Consider the following 14,194-nt stretch of genomic DNA (forward strand, 5'->3'; position numbering starts at 1 on the left):
TTTGTAATCTTGTATCTTTGATATGCTTTGTAAGAGGTTTGCTTCGTCACCTTTTATCGGTTCTGACGTGTGGATTTATTTATAAAGCGACATGAAAACCTGTTTCTAGACCATATCATGACATAGCAAATTTAGCTAGAGTGTTATAATAGTTAATGCCTGATAGAATGCAACCATCCCACTGACCAGTAAATCTTTTCTCCCTGAAAAAACAAGGCGGGTGGAGCGGGTGCTGTTTTATGCTTCACATTTTAGGCCTTTTTGGTTCACATGATCCTTGAAACACGAAAATAAAACATGTAAATAGGAAAGACACAGGTTAGAGTGGCATGTTTCTTCGCATCCTATGAGGTTAATTAATTTTAGGAATTGCGGTAAAAAATTGAAACCACGAGAAAAAAAAATGACGAGAAGTTTCTGGATTATAGGAAATTGATAAAATCTTTGGATATTTTCCTATACATTGCCTTTGGATAAAAGGAATGGTGATATTTAGGTTCCTATGGATTGCCTTCGTATGTCTCAGTTTCATGGATTTTGAACATCCACTCCAACCTCTTTTTAAGTCACAATCGTCTATGTCTTTATTTTTTATGTAGACTACTCATGCAAATTATTTCTTTTGTTTTGCAATTCTCTGTTTTGTACTGGCAATTTTGTAAGTTTCATGCGTTTTTCTTATTCTGCATTTTCCAGTCCTCTGATCCAATTTCTAAAAAGATGCTTTCACTCCTGTGAATCAAACGACTAACTCAGTAAAAAATCATGAGGAACCAAATCCTCCAATTCATATGAAAATTATATATGCTCCGTATTTTGAATCAAATGAGCCCTGTATTCATCAGCATCCAAATTTAGCAAAAATAGATTGCCGAACGCGATCGCTCCCCGTTTTCTCCAGTCGTTTCCGTCGTCGTCACCGCTGACGAGTGTTTCGCTTTGTGAGGAGAGCGTGGCATCAGCCGAACGCGACAGCGCAGCTAAACACTCAGACGAGCGACAAGTTTCTACGCTTGTTCAGCATATCTTCCTCCTTCCGCAAAGCCGAGACAAATCATCTCCCATCGAGCACCCGAGCCGGAGTGGAGCAAGAAGCTAGTGAAATCGCACGATGACCTCGGACGTCGTCCACAACGGCGGGTGCCACTGCCGGCGCGTGCGGTGGCAGGTGGAGGCGCCGGCGAGCGTGGTGGCGTGGATCTGCAACTGCTCCGACTGCTCCATGCGGGGGAACACCCACTTCGTCGTGCCCGCCGACAAGTTCGCGCTCCAGCCCGGCGCCGACGATTCCCTCACCACCTACACCTTCGGCACCCACACGGCCAAGCACAAGTTCTGCAAGGTCTGCGGCATCACCTCGTTCTACATCCCGAGGTCCAACCCCGACGGCATCGCCGTCACCGCGGCCTGCGTCGACCCGGGCACCCTGGCGCACGTCGAGTACAGGAAAGCCGACGGGAAGAACTGGGAGAAGTGGTTCGAGAAGAGCGACATCTCCGAGTTCTCCAAGCCGGCTGCGGCCTCCGCCGCCGAGTAGGACCTGATCGGTGTTCACTTCAGGATTCATTTCAGGTCAGTTGGTTGGTGCCTTGGTGGTCGCTGGCTGAATTCCTCTCCTTGTTAATGAAAACCATGTGAAAATAAATGAATAATCGATACTTCGATGTGTATTTGCGTTCGGTTGGATGTTTAGACTCAATGTTTAATTCAATAGCTGCGCTTTGTCTAAAAAGGCAGAGATATGATACTGGTTTACCTGTAGTCCTGTCCTAATGAAGTGCTACTGAAATCTTGATTCAGAACTCAAGCCCTGCACTAGAAGCAGAGTTGTTCATTTGACTGAAAACAATCACACTAATAAGCTTCATATGCTGAACACACAAAGGGAAGAAAATGAGCATACAACAACTACTAGTTTAACTGTAAGCATCACTTTCCAACACAGAAATTTACATGAATAGACCAATTCAGGAGATGTTGTAGTATCTGTAACCGATCCACGGAGTCATGCGAAGACTCTGCCAAAGATGCTAGGTTGCCCTACGAGCTTGAGGCTTTTCAGCACGGTGTTCTGGCTATCATCCACGGCTTCTCCAACGAAAGATTTGACAGCAGCCGACGACCAAGAAGAAGGCCATGGCTAATGTATCCTAAGCTTAACTGCTACGAGGCTGGCTCTCGATGGTGATACCACAAGACATAATGGTATAATAGATCAGCGTGAGATTGAAAGGAAGCGTTAGTCTTTTTGTAGGCTTGCTGAATGGGATCTCCTTAGCATATTCTTTGAGCACAAACTTGTTGAGTCCTTTTGGGCTTTACCCCCTTTATGGTCCTGTCGTTTATGCTTCACAAAGCAAATGGTGATCTTGTGCAAGTTTTCTTGGTGTCCCTCAGTGTAGAACTTGTGGGTGACTGAAAAAGGAACTAATCTCCATTTCTTTAAGCAAAGTTAATGGCACTTGGTTCATAAGGCCCCCTATGTAGTTGATCCCAGTCATCAAAACACACTGTGTGGTTGTGCAAATACTAAGCATGTGGTCTACCGAGAAATAACATTTGACAAATTATTGATTCCAATAACAAAGAGTGATACTAGAGGCAGAAAATATTGAAGATTTTGTATAGCTTTTTTTCTTGCATAGTTTATTTCATGAATGATCAGAAGATCTCAGATGGCATGATAGTCTGGAATATGTCCAAGAACTGCATGGGATTCTGAATCTAAGCCTGAGAAATATTTTGTAGGTGAACCATGACAGGTTTCACTTGTTGCAAATGTTTTCCCATTTGTTCAGTCAAAAACGTTTTCCTGGTTGTCATGACTACCCGATTTTTTTCCATCATTAAGTTGATTAGTCTCGTATGAAATGATTGTAAAGCTAAATGCCTAACTCACAATGTGAAGATCGAGATTTTTTGTGGATAATCACTGTAAAGCTATCTTGACATAAACAAAATTCAGTTCAATCGTTAGTACAGTGGAAGCTTCTATAGTTTCAGTTCTTTGAACGGAACAGTTCTTTTTCAAGTGACCAGCGGCTAAATTTGTGTGGGATGCTATAAGCTTGAGCCTCTGTGTATCACTATCAACAAGTGTATTTTGTTTGGGCTGGTCAAATTCTGCGTCTGCATTATCTGGGGGCTATCTAGAAAACGATAACTACAATGCGTCCCAAGCCGCTGAGATTCCTAGATTCATAGTTGGGCTCCTGAAATTCTGATGATTTTCTACTTTCAGTCGTTTTCTGGAAGAAGCAAAAAGGTACAGGTTACACAGTTTTCCAACAGCCATCAAGTAAATCACCACTCCGGCTAAAGTGGACTTGCATGTTGCATTTCTAAATCACGAACACTGCAGCAGTTGATGCCATTTGATACTTAAAATTGAAAAACAGTTGATGCCACTTGCGACCTGAAGTTTCTCATGTCGGCTGCAATGATGCAACATCACGGTTAGTCGACAATAATGCAACATCCACTTTTTTCTAGAACCTGACACGAGGGGAGGGTGAGCCACCGATGACTGGCTAGTGATTGCTCATGATTTGGTTTGATCGAGCAATGAAGCAACAAAATCGAGCGAGTTGCTACTTCGGGAGCAGCACATATGACTTCGTTTTGATGGTGCTTTCTCGAGCACACGCTCTTGAGCTCCGGGATTAAAATCCTACTAGATGGACCCTGCGCACTTTGTTGCGCCCGTCTTTTGTTGTTGTTGGCATCCCTTTTTTATCTCCTCCTGTCCATGTGCCTCAAAGTTGGTCCTCAACTGAATAAGATGTAGAACAGGAGAGAACCAAGAGCTAGCTTGGTGGCGTGTTGAGCCAGCCCACCCAGGTTCGGTTCGAGTCGTAGCCAATGCCCCCTCGAACTAAACATGGTGTTATCTATGTGAAAACTTGCTGGAGAAGCCTCATATATCTAAACAACCTATAGCCTAACGGAGGGATCCTTTCCCTGATGGTCAACACTTCTAAGATGTAGAACAAAAAAGACATATAGGGGTAGCAAAAGAAAGCCTCACATTGGTCCTAAACTAAATAAGATGTAGAACAAAAAAAAGGCATCAAGGGCATCGAAAAAATCTCCACAACAATTATCAAAATCAACTCATTGAGGAGGCCGTAACAATCGCATGAGGTGCATCCAAAACCCTAGGTTAACCATCCACTGATGACTCGACTACCACAATCAAAACAAAAAAGGATGCCATGTTGCAGGCGCATGCAACCTAGAACACGAAGAATAACCTATGCAATGACATGTACACTACCATTGCATTTGCGACCACTACCTCAAGACCCCTAAACAAACGAAAAAATCACTTGAGCAGATGCACATGAAGAGAAAAAATGGAGTTTAGCACCGAAACTCAGCCCAAGCACAACCGGACAACAACAATACAGTAACAACCTTAGACTACCAATTAATAACAATAATCTCATGATAATAACAAAAAAACTGTCATTATCTCCAATCATAGAACATTATGTAGCAATGATTTTGACAAATGACTGTACGAGACTAAGGTAGAACCAACATCTGGAGGGTAGAAGATTGTGCATCACAATGAAGGGATAAATAAATAAATTATATACATGTAATATTCAGTAAAGTATTTCATTCAATAGTAGTACTTCCTGTGCATATTACAAAGTTCAATCTCAGAAGATAAACAAAAAGTTGGATAGAAGAAGCAATTTGTCTTCCAATTTCAGTTAAATGACTAAGATGAAGCTAAACAACAGTAATTCAAACACCTAACAAGAGAACAATCGCATGAACAATTGCACCTAAAATGTTCGTAGAAGCACCATTTAACACAGGATCATCATATCACAAATACAAAGACAGACGGTGTAAGGCCATCACAGAAATCACAATCGAGAATACCGAGGATCATACATAATGCCCATTTGAGTTCCATACATAAAATTTCATGGCAACAACCTGTGGGGAGAAACAAGTCTGAACCTTAGACCTTTTTAACTGAGAGGGAAAGCCAACATTGGGCTTGAGCTGAATCAAACATTCCACGCTGAAACATCAGATGAAACAAGTAGAGATATAAATTGAACTTTGTCTTCACATAAATAATGGGAATCAAATAGTGTCACCATTATAAATGTGACAGTCTGTGTACAAACATCAGTGAAATTAACCACTCAAATAGCACCGAGACTAGTGCATACAAATGCACATAGTATATGCAACATGGTGTTGTCCAACTTCATGTATTAATATGGAAGTTTAGGGGAATTAGAACTTGTATAAGGAAAAATTTATTCCAAATGGTAACTATACATCAAGAGAGGAAAATAAAATATAATGAAGCAAGTAATTGAATATATTTCAGGGCACACAAAACCGTTTGACTTAATGAGTTCACCTGTAGTTGGGTAAACCTGCTGAGATCCACAACAATTGTACCACAAGAGCATAAAATGTTTGCGCAGATTTACATATCACAATTCCTGGACCATCTAGTTTCACTGTTGGCTCGAGAAGACAATTTTTCATACCAGACTGGAGAATTTTCCAAAGCTATCTATTATACTTAACAGTGTATATAAATTGCAAAAAGGTTTGATAATTTTTCATATCCCAAGAACCATCAAGTCAACAACTCTAGTCATAAAAAAAAAAGGATAATTCATCCTTGCATGTATATCTGGTGAGTAACCATGCAAGATTTCCTGGCAGCTGTTCATGTATTCACCTTAAAAAACTTAGAAATTTGCAACAAAAATCCCTGGAACTGCAAGGCAGAAGCAAACTGTTGGTACTTTGTCTTATTATGACAACACTCACAAGTCACAACACAGAATAGAACGCACTGAACGTCTTAGAAAAAATAGATGCACATGATGAATCACATAAAATTACTACATTAAAGAAATATAAGCAAACTTTGGTAGATAAAGTAAGTCACATAAGAATCTTTTTCAACTCAGCTTTCAGAAGATGCAACATGCTCTTCCTAAGACGTTTAATTTCGGCATCCTAGTTCTTGTGAGTAATTAGTTAATACGTCTAACCAAATATACAAACTAAGTGTTTTACATGATAAATATTATAAAAGAAGTTGTCAACTTGAGCAATTCCTGAAAAAACTTTATTCAAGTTTCTTGGCATGGATTTTCCCTTCAAGCTTTTCTAAGAACTGATAAAAGGCACAACTATGCATGTTTAGTACAATGACATAAAAGCACGCGGATATATTAATTTACGCAATACGCCTCTATGCTTCTCAACACCCTCCAACTATAAATTAAAACCCTATGCAGTAGTACTCTTGCAGTGAGAACAGGTACCCTGCGCCACAACACCAAACGATAAAATTGGTCTGTATTTACACCATAGGACAACATGTAAAAACACAATAGGATAAAATATGTGAGCGACAATGAAATTGAAAATAATTTGGTGAATTGCAGATCATCCTCCATTTTCGCTAGAAGTAACTGCCTGAAAGGTTTAGTTTTATTATTCGCATTTGAACTGTTCAGCGATACAACCAATTTCAGTATGCAAACAACAGTTCCTGGAATATTTTATTTTATTTATTTGGAAGCAAAGCCTCAGGTTAGCTCGAAGGAGTGCATGGCCACCAGTGGAACAACTATGGGTATTTTTAATACGCTACGAAAGCCCTGAAGCGGCGATTGATATTTGTGGAAAATGTAATGTGTCGGGGTTTATTCCTCGGGCTCCATGGCTAGAAAGTGGAAAATAAAGCCATATTTTGCCCATAGCATATTTTTTCACATGAAGATATATAGCTGTTATATGAAACATAATGCAGACTTTGAGTTATACAGTCAGGAATAACAAGACATTTCATTGCAAGAACATAGCAGGAACATGTGCTCTTTTTACCATCCTAAATACTCTCGCTCAAATCTATAGCAGCCAGAACCTACCCATTAACCTTCTAGCCTGGGAGCCATCTTCAAACAATTCAAATTACCAGTCATCATTTTAGACATGTACTGTTATTGTTTGCTTAGCTCAATGGCTTGTAATACTACTATATCAGAACATTTTCTAGCAGCGTATGGCGTGAATTTGGATAAGGGAAACTATCAGTCTTGGTTGGACCCTTTCCCAGTTAATGTAAAATACTTGGTTACCACAAAAGCATATCATTCTCTCCTTGAAGGATCTTGTCTATAATGCCTGAAAAAAATAAAGTCGGAGATCAATTAGCACATCTCTGTTGGAAAACCATAGAGAAATAAGGAATGCGATGAATGTGACACCAGAAAACAGGATGTATATTCAGGCATGTTATAAGCAATACATAGTGAACATCACAAAGAGAATTCAAAAATATACCTGAAACAGTTTGACGCACATCTAAACCTTGTCAATAGTGTCACTGCACTACAGCTTAACATACCGTCACGGTTTGGTCGTTGTTGCTCCTAGCAGTATGTAGATTGTTGGTCTGCTCCCACTCAATAAGAGCTTCCTCAGTGTTCAAGTGCACGTCCTCACTATCCTTTCTCCACTCAAACTTGCCATCTTTAATATGTTTCTCGATTTGACCAAGACCCTCCAAGTTGATTTCCCTATCACCACTCATTATTGGACCTGCATTGCAAATGATTGAGAACTTACACTCGAATATGGTGACCGTTGGTTCAAATCTAACCAAGCACTTACAGGAAGGTGCACATTTGGCCAAAATAAACTTGAGCGAACCTAACCCACTAATGGCTGAGAGATCAAACCCTCAATCCTTCAATTTGACACTTCATATGAAGATAGACATTCTTTATCAGCCCAGGGTCACAATAAAGCGGTACATCTAAGCTACAAATTTCATCGAACACATTGTGAAACATCAGCAATGGGTTAAGCCCTCATTGACAGAGGACCCAAACTTGCCCCACCTGGCATCGACACACTGGCAGAAGAGGGCATCAACGCTCTCGTAGCCAACCCAGCTTACAGTTTAGATATATTTTTGGTTGGACAATGCAGCTTGTTTAAATGTTTTAAAAAAATACTAAACATAATACATCTACAAAGAAGATCCTGGTAGCAATTAGATTATTAAGTTGTGCCTAAGTGAAGACCGAAGATCACAGTTTTTTAACTAAACAAACTTGTGTTCGCCTTGCAAACTATAAGGTTATTATTGAGCCTCATTTAACGCAATTCAATCTTGTGTAACCTAAAAGGAATTTGAATCTAAATGTATGACTTCCGCAAAGAGAGGAAGCACGCCCGTTCATTTTCAGCTTGGGAACACCAAAAGAAAACCTGAGCTCATGAATCTACTGCTAATAGCGGTTCATACGATCATTTGTATATTCAGCATAATAGATAAATAGAAAATTTCAGCTATAAATAATAGTGCCATTTAAATAGATAATAATAACAGCTGCAGATGGACGACCATTATGTCAAATTAGCACTTCATATAACTGCAGATCAATAACCAGAGCAAATGAGAAGGCATGAAACGATTTCCCATTTATCCATCACAAGCTTCCCATAACGAAAACGCATAAAAGGATCAAGTTGTCCTATACTGACAAGTATGAATGAAGCGTTGCCAGGAAATGTACACTGAATAAGAGCACACAAACCTCACACAAGAGGGGCTCTCCGACCTGGCAGGGACCTCCATGATATATATTGTCAGCAAGAGAATCTCCACAAAGAGCCCATTCAGGCTGGACGCCGTTATCTGCAGTAGCGCACCCAATGGTCAGCTGATAGAGGAATTATATTCAGGGTATATACACTGATTGTTCAATACGGAGGAAAACGCAGCAATGGGAAACAAGTAGGTGGCACAGAAAAAATTGAAAACAAGCAGAGTTAGAAATCACTAATCAACAAATCAAGGAAGCCCATCTCTCCCCTATTGGAATAATCACGGATCAAGGAAGAACTCGCTCTGTCCGTATTCATGGAAGAAACCGCCCGAAATCTGAAATAGGTAAGCCGTTTTCCCGAACCAGTTCAGGCCCAAACCAAGAACCGGACGGACACAGCCGTGGAGACTGAAGGCAGACCCACCTCGTTATGCATGTGCTTCCACTGCCTAATTGACCTTGCTGCTCGCCTCGGTCTGCTTGCCGATTTGCCAGGGAGCCGTGGAGCCTGCCGCACCTCCCTATATGCAGATGATAAAGTTGTTTTCTTCAAACCAACACAACCTGACTGCGAAACAGTTAATGAACTTCTTCGCATCTTTGGGAAAGCCACTGGCCTTCACACAAATATCCTGAAGAGTGCTGCCACTCCCATAAGGTGTGGAGATAATGACAGGCAAATTGTGGCTGACCACCTTGTGTGGCCAATCAAGGAGTTCCCTATCAGGTACCTTGGTGTGCCACTATCCATCTTCAAGCTTCGTGCTCAAGGCAGCCCCTCATCGACAATTTGCACCACAAACTCTCAGGTTGGCATGCCAACTTGCTGTCAAAAGGAGACCGGCTAGTTCTTGTGAAAGTTGTGCTTGCTGCTGTCCCGATTCACGCCATGCTTGCAACTGAAATCTCCAAGCCTATCAGCGAGGCAATAATTAAATGCCAACAAAATTTCTTCTGGTCTTCTGGTCGTCATGATGGAGGTGGAAGCTGTGCCATTGCCTGGCGTGATGTCTGTCGTCCCATTGAGATGGGTGGCCTGGGTGTTCTTGATCTCAAACGCATGAGCTGGGCTTTCCGTGCACGTTGGTCCTGGCTTCAGCGTGTCGATCCTGGAAAACCTTAGACAATGTTCCCCATTAAGGTTAACCGCCACATCAACGCCCTGATCCATGCAGTCACTAGTATCAAGCTGGGAGATGGCACCAGGATTTACTTCTGGACTGATAGGTGGCTTGCTGGTCAGAGTATCTCTAGCCTTGCGCCGGCTGTGTTCGCTGCTGTCAGTGCACGTATCGCCAATGCCCGCACTGTCGCGGCTGGTGTTCATGAAAATTCTTGGATTAAAGATATCTCTGACCCCCTTTCGGTTGACGGCATAATGCAGTTTTTGCACCTGGTCGAAATTATTGACGCCCAAGAACTTTCCCCTGACAATGCGGATGAGCTTTCCTGGAACCTCACCAACTCGGGTTCCTACTCAAGTAAATCTGCATATAATGCCTTGTTTGAGGGTATGACTTTTTCTCCGCATTGCAAGGCTATCTGGGACTGTTGTGCTCCTCTCAAATGCAAGGTTTTTGCATGGCTAGCAGCTGCTGATCGCTGTTGGACTGCTGAGTGACGCATGTGACATGGTCTTGCTGATGATGACACTTGTGCTGTTTGTGACCAAGGCAGCGAGAGCATCACCCATCTTCTGCTGCAATGCCCCTTTGCCAAACAAATCTGGTTTGATACCCTCTCCAATGTTGCCTCTCAATCTCACTCACAGCTCGTGCTCGCAAGCTCAAGATGAAAAACAATGGAGGATGATCACAGAGAGAAGACGCTGAGATTTTGGTGCGGGTTCAACTGACCGCTTTTTTGTTTCTTCTTCTCCTTTTATTCAGCTCGCTAGGGAGCGATCGTGGTGACCAAGCCCACTTACCAGGTCGTGCCATCCCACGTCCAGGAACTGGTCCACGATGAGCTACAATCTAGGATCAACACCGCCTACGCACGGGATCAATCCGTTTACAGAAAACTGAAAGCAAAAAACGGCTAAGTGTCTAACTGACGAAACTGAAAGAGAAACACCTAACAGCTAGATGCAGGGTTTATTCCAACAAACTCCCCCTAATCCCTGCATCCCTATGCAATCTTGATGACACCGATCTTGCTGCGCATCTCCTGGAACTTGACTCGACCAAGAGACTTCGTCAGAATATCGGCGAGTTGCGTATCCGAACTTGTGAATTCGACATGGATCTTCCTGTCCTCCACGCACTCGCGAATGAAGTGGAAGCGGAGGTCGATGTGTTTGCTCCTGTCGTGGTCCACAGGATTCTTCATGAGCGATATGGCAGATTTGTTGTCCACCTTTAGCATCGCCGTCTTCGTCCCTTCCCCAACGAGATCGCCGAGCAGCCGTGCCAGCCACACGCCCTGGCATGCTGCAGTAGTGGCTGCGATGTACTCCGCTTCGCAGGAAGAGAGAGCCACCACCTTCTGCTTCTGGGACTGCCAGCTAACACGGCTGTCGCCGAGAAAGAAGATCACTCCACTTGTTCTCTTCCTTGTGTCGACGTCTCCAGCCATGTCGCTGTCGCTGAACCCGTTGAGCCCAGGCCGCTCACTAGCTCCCCGCTTGAGGAAGCATCCGTGATCGAGGGTGCCTGCGACGTAGCGGAGGATGTGCTTGACGGCGTTCCAGTGTTCCTCCGTGGGCTGCTCCATGAACCTGCTCACGTAGCCCACGGCGTAAGTGATGTCAGGACGCGTGTGCACGAGATACCGCAAGCTTCCCACGATGCTCCGGTAGAACGTGGCGTCGACGGGCGGTGCCGTACTCGCCTTGCTCAGCTTCAGTCTGGCCTCCATCGGTACATGACAGGCATTGCAACCTTTCATGCCTGCCTTCTCCAGGATCGACGAGGCATACGCGCCTTGTGCGATCGTGGTGCCGCTGCTTCCCTGGCGCACTTCGATTCCCAGGTAGTAGCTGAGCAACCCCAGGTCACTCATGCGAAAGGTGCCCTTCATCTCCTCCTTGAAGTGCTTGATGTCGTCGTCGATGGAGCCAGTGATCACGAGATCGTCGACGTACACACCGACGAGGAGCTTGCCGCGGACGTACACTGCGTGCTCCGAGCTACTCCGCTTGAACCCGAGCCCTGACATGGTCGAGTCCAACTTGGCGTTCCAGGCGCGTGGGGCTTGACGCAGGCCATACAGTGCCTTGCGGAGGCGCAGCACCTTGGACTCCTTCCCGGCGATGACGAATCCCGGTGGCTGGGCCGCGTACACCTCCTCCTCCAGCTCTCCGTTCAGAAAGGCGGATTTGACGTCCATATGATGAACATCCCATCCTTCCTGAGCAGCGAGAGCGAGCAGAAGCCGCACTAACTCGACACGAGCGACAGGCGCGAACACCTCCTCGAAATCGATTCCTGGCTTCTGCACGTAGCCCTTTGCCACGATGCGCGCCTTGTGCTTGACGATGGCGCCATGCTCGTCCCGCTTCACCTTGAAGACCCACTTTAGCCCGATGGCTTTGTGGCCGCGAGGAAGATCAGCGAGTTCCCACGTCGCGTTGTCCTCGATGGAGGTCATCTCCTCAAGCATCGCCGCGCGCCAGCACGGTTCACGCTCTGCCTCACCTACGTTTGCAGGTTCTTCAGAGGAGGTGAGGAAGAGGTGCTGCTTGCGCGTGGCGTCTGCCTCATCAGGGTCGAGCAGGTCCGTCATGCGACGGTAACGGTGAGTCGCCCCTGCATCGTCGTTGACGTCGAAGAGGTCAGGGTTGACCTCGCTTGGTGGCGTGGCGAACTCCACCTGCCCTGTGACAGGTGATGCAGCTGCTCCAGCTGCTGACGCTGCTGCAGACTCAGGTGCAGCAGGTTCTGGCGTCCTTGGCGAGGGAGTGTTGGGCGCGCGTGCGTGAGCGTCGGTGACCGGGGTGACGAAGTACTCCACGGTGAAGCTCTCGCCGTCCGATCCGGCCGTAGCAGCGGCCCCCTCCTCCCAGTTCCACGTCGTGCCCTCGTCGAACACGGCGTCGCGCGTGACATGAGCGCGCTTGTCGACAGGGTCGTAGACGCGGTAGTTGACGCCGTTCTCCTCGTAGCCGATGAACACCATCGGCTTAGAGCGATCTTCGAGCTTGCGCTGGTTCGGCTTGACGATCTTCACGTGAGCGAGGCAGCCGAAGGTGCGGAAGAAGTGCACGGGCGGCTTCTTACCGTGCCACGCCTCGTATGGGGTCTTGCCCGCGACAGCGCGTGTTGGAGCCCTGTTAAGGATGAAGACAGCTGTGGTGACAGCCTCCCCCCAAAACCGACCTGGCATACCTGCACTCTTCATCATGCTCCTCGCCATTGCCACCACAGTCTGGTTCCGGCGCTCCACCACCCCGTTCTGTTGCGGAGAGTATGGGGCGGTGAGCTACCGCTGCACGCCTTGCTCGGCGCAGTACTCGCCAAACTCAATGGAGGTGAACTCTCCTCCGCGATCTGTGCGGAGGGCACGGAGCTTGCGCCCAGTCTCCACCTCGACCCGTGCTTGGAAGCGCACGATCTCTTCTGCAACCTCGTCCTTGGAGCGCAGCAGCCTGATCCACATGTACCGCGACATGTCGTCGACGAGGAGGAGGAAGTAGCGGCGTCCTCCCGGCGTCGCCGGCGAGATCGGACCACAGAGGTCTCCGTGAACCAGGTCGAGGACGCTAGTTGCGCGGTACTTGGCCTCCGCCGGGAACGGGTGGCGGCGCTGCTTGCCCAGCAGACACCCGTCACAGAGTTGATCGACGTGATCGACGAGGGGCAGGCCGGTGACCATCTGCGTTGCACCCAACTTCCGCAACGCCTGGAAGTTCAGGTGTCCATATCTGGCGTGCCACCGCCACGCGTCGTCCGAGGCGCACCGTGCGGCAAGACACACCGGCTGCGCCAGCCTCAGCTCGTACGGGTACAGGCGATTGCTGGCGCGCTTGACCTTGGCGATGACGCGTTGTCGGCGATCGCTGAGGATGAAGAAGCCGCCCTTGATCCTGGACTCGCAGCCGTGCTCGTCCAGCTGCCCGACGCTGATGATGGAGCTCTTGAGGCGTGGGATGAAATAGACGCCATTGAGGACGCGGTGGCCGCCGTCCTGGTCGAGGAAGATCACTTGGCCGCGCCCGTGGATGTCGACGACGGAGTTGTCGCTGAACTTCACCGTACCGCCAACGCGCCGATCCAGGTTGGTGAAGCAGCCCTCGATGCCGCTCATGTGGTTGCTGGCGCCCGTGTCAAGGAACCAGAGCGAGTCGTGGTCTCCGTCGACACGGTTCAGGTGCGCCTCGGCCCGTTCCTCCACGAGCTCGACGTGGACGTATCCATCGTCGACAGGTGCGGTGACCTCACATACGCGCGCCATGAGCATGTGTGGGTCATCGTCGGCACCGGCGTCTGCCTGCGCGAGGTTCGCGCGGCCTTCCTCATCTCGCTTCTTCTTACGGCATTCTCGGGCCCAATGGCCCTTTTTACCGCAGTACCTGCAGCGCTCACGATCGGTCTCGTCTGCGCCACGCCCACCGTTCACCTTCTGCTTGCCGCCGCCCT

At 46.6% G+C, this 14,194-nt stretch overlaps 1 protein-coding gene across 1 annotated transcript; it reads left to right on the forward strand.

Annotated features, from left to right (window-relative positions):
* Window positions 1–1,111: 1,111 nt before the first annotated feature.
* LOC124651210 (centromere protein V-like) lies at window positions 1,112–1,566 on the forward strand. The gene has a single exon (XM_047190336.1). It carries the CDS (start codon window positions 1,112–1,114, stop codon window positions 1,535–1,537), a length of 426 nt encoding a protein of 141 aa, XP_047046292.1. The 3' UTR covers window positions 1,538–1,566.
* The last annotated feature ends 12,628 nt before the right edge of the window (window positions 1,567–14,194 follow it).

This window comes from Lolium rigidum, chromosome 5 (genome assembly GCF_022539505.1).
Source record: "Lolium rigidum isolate FL_2022 chromosome 5, APGP_CSIRO_Lrig_0.1, whole genome shotgun sequence".
In the NCBI taxonomy this organism is placed as follows: Eukaryota; Viridiplantae; Streptophyta; class Magnoliopsida; order Poales; family Poaceae; genus Lolium; species Lolium rigidum.

Excerpts from the sequence above, each read along its gene's own strand:
- LOC124651210 (XM_047190336.1), top strand. The coding sequence starts at position 1,112 with ATGACCTCGGACGTCGTCCACAACGGCGGGTGCCACTGCCGGCGCGTG.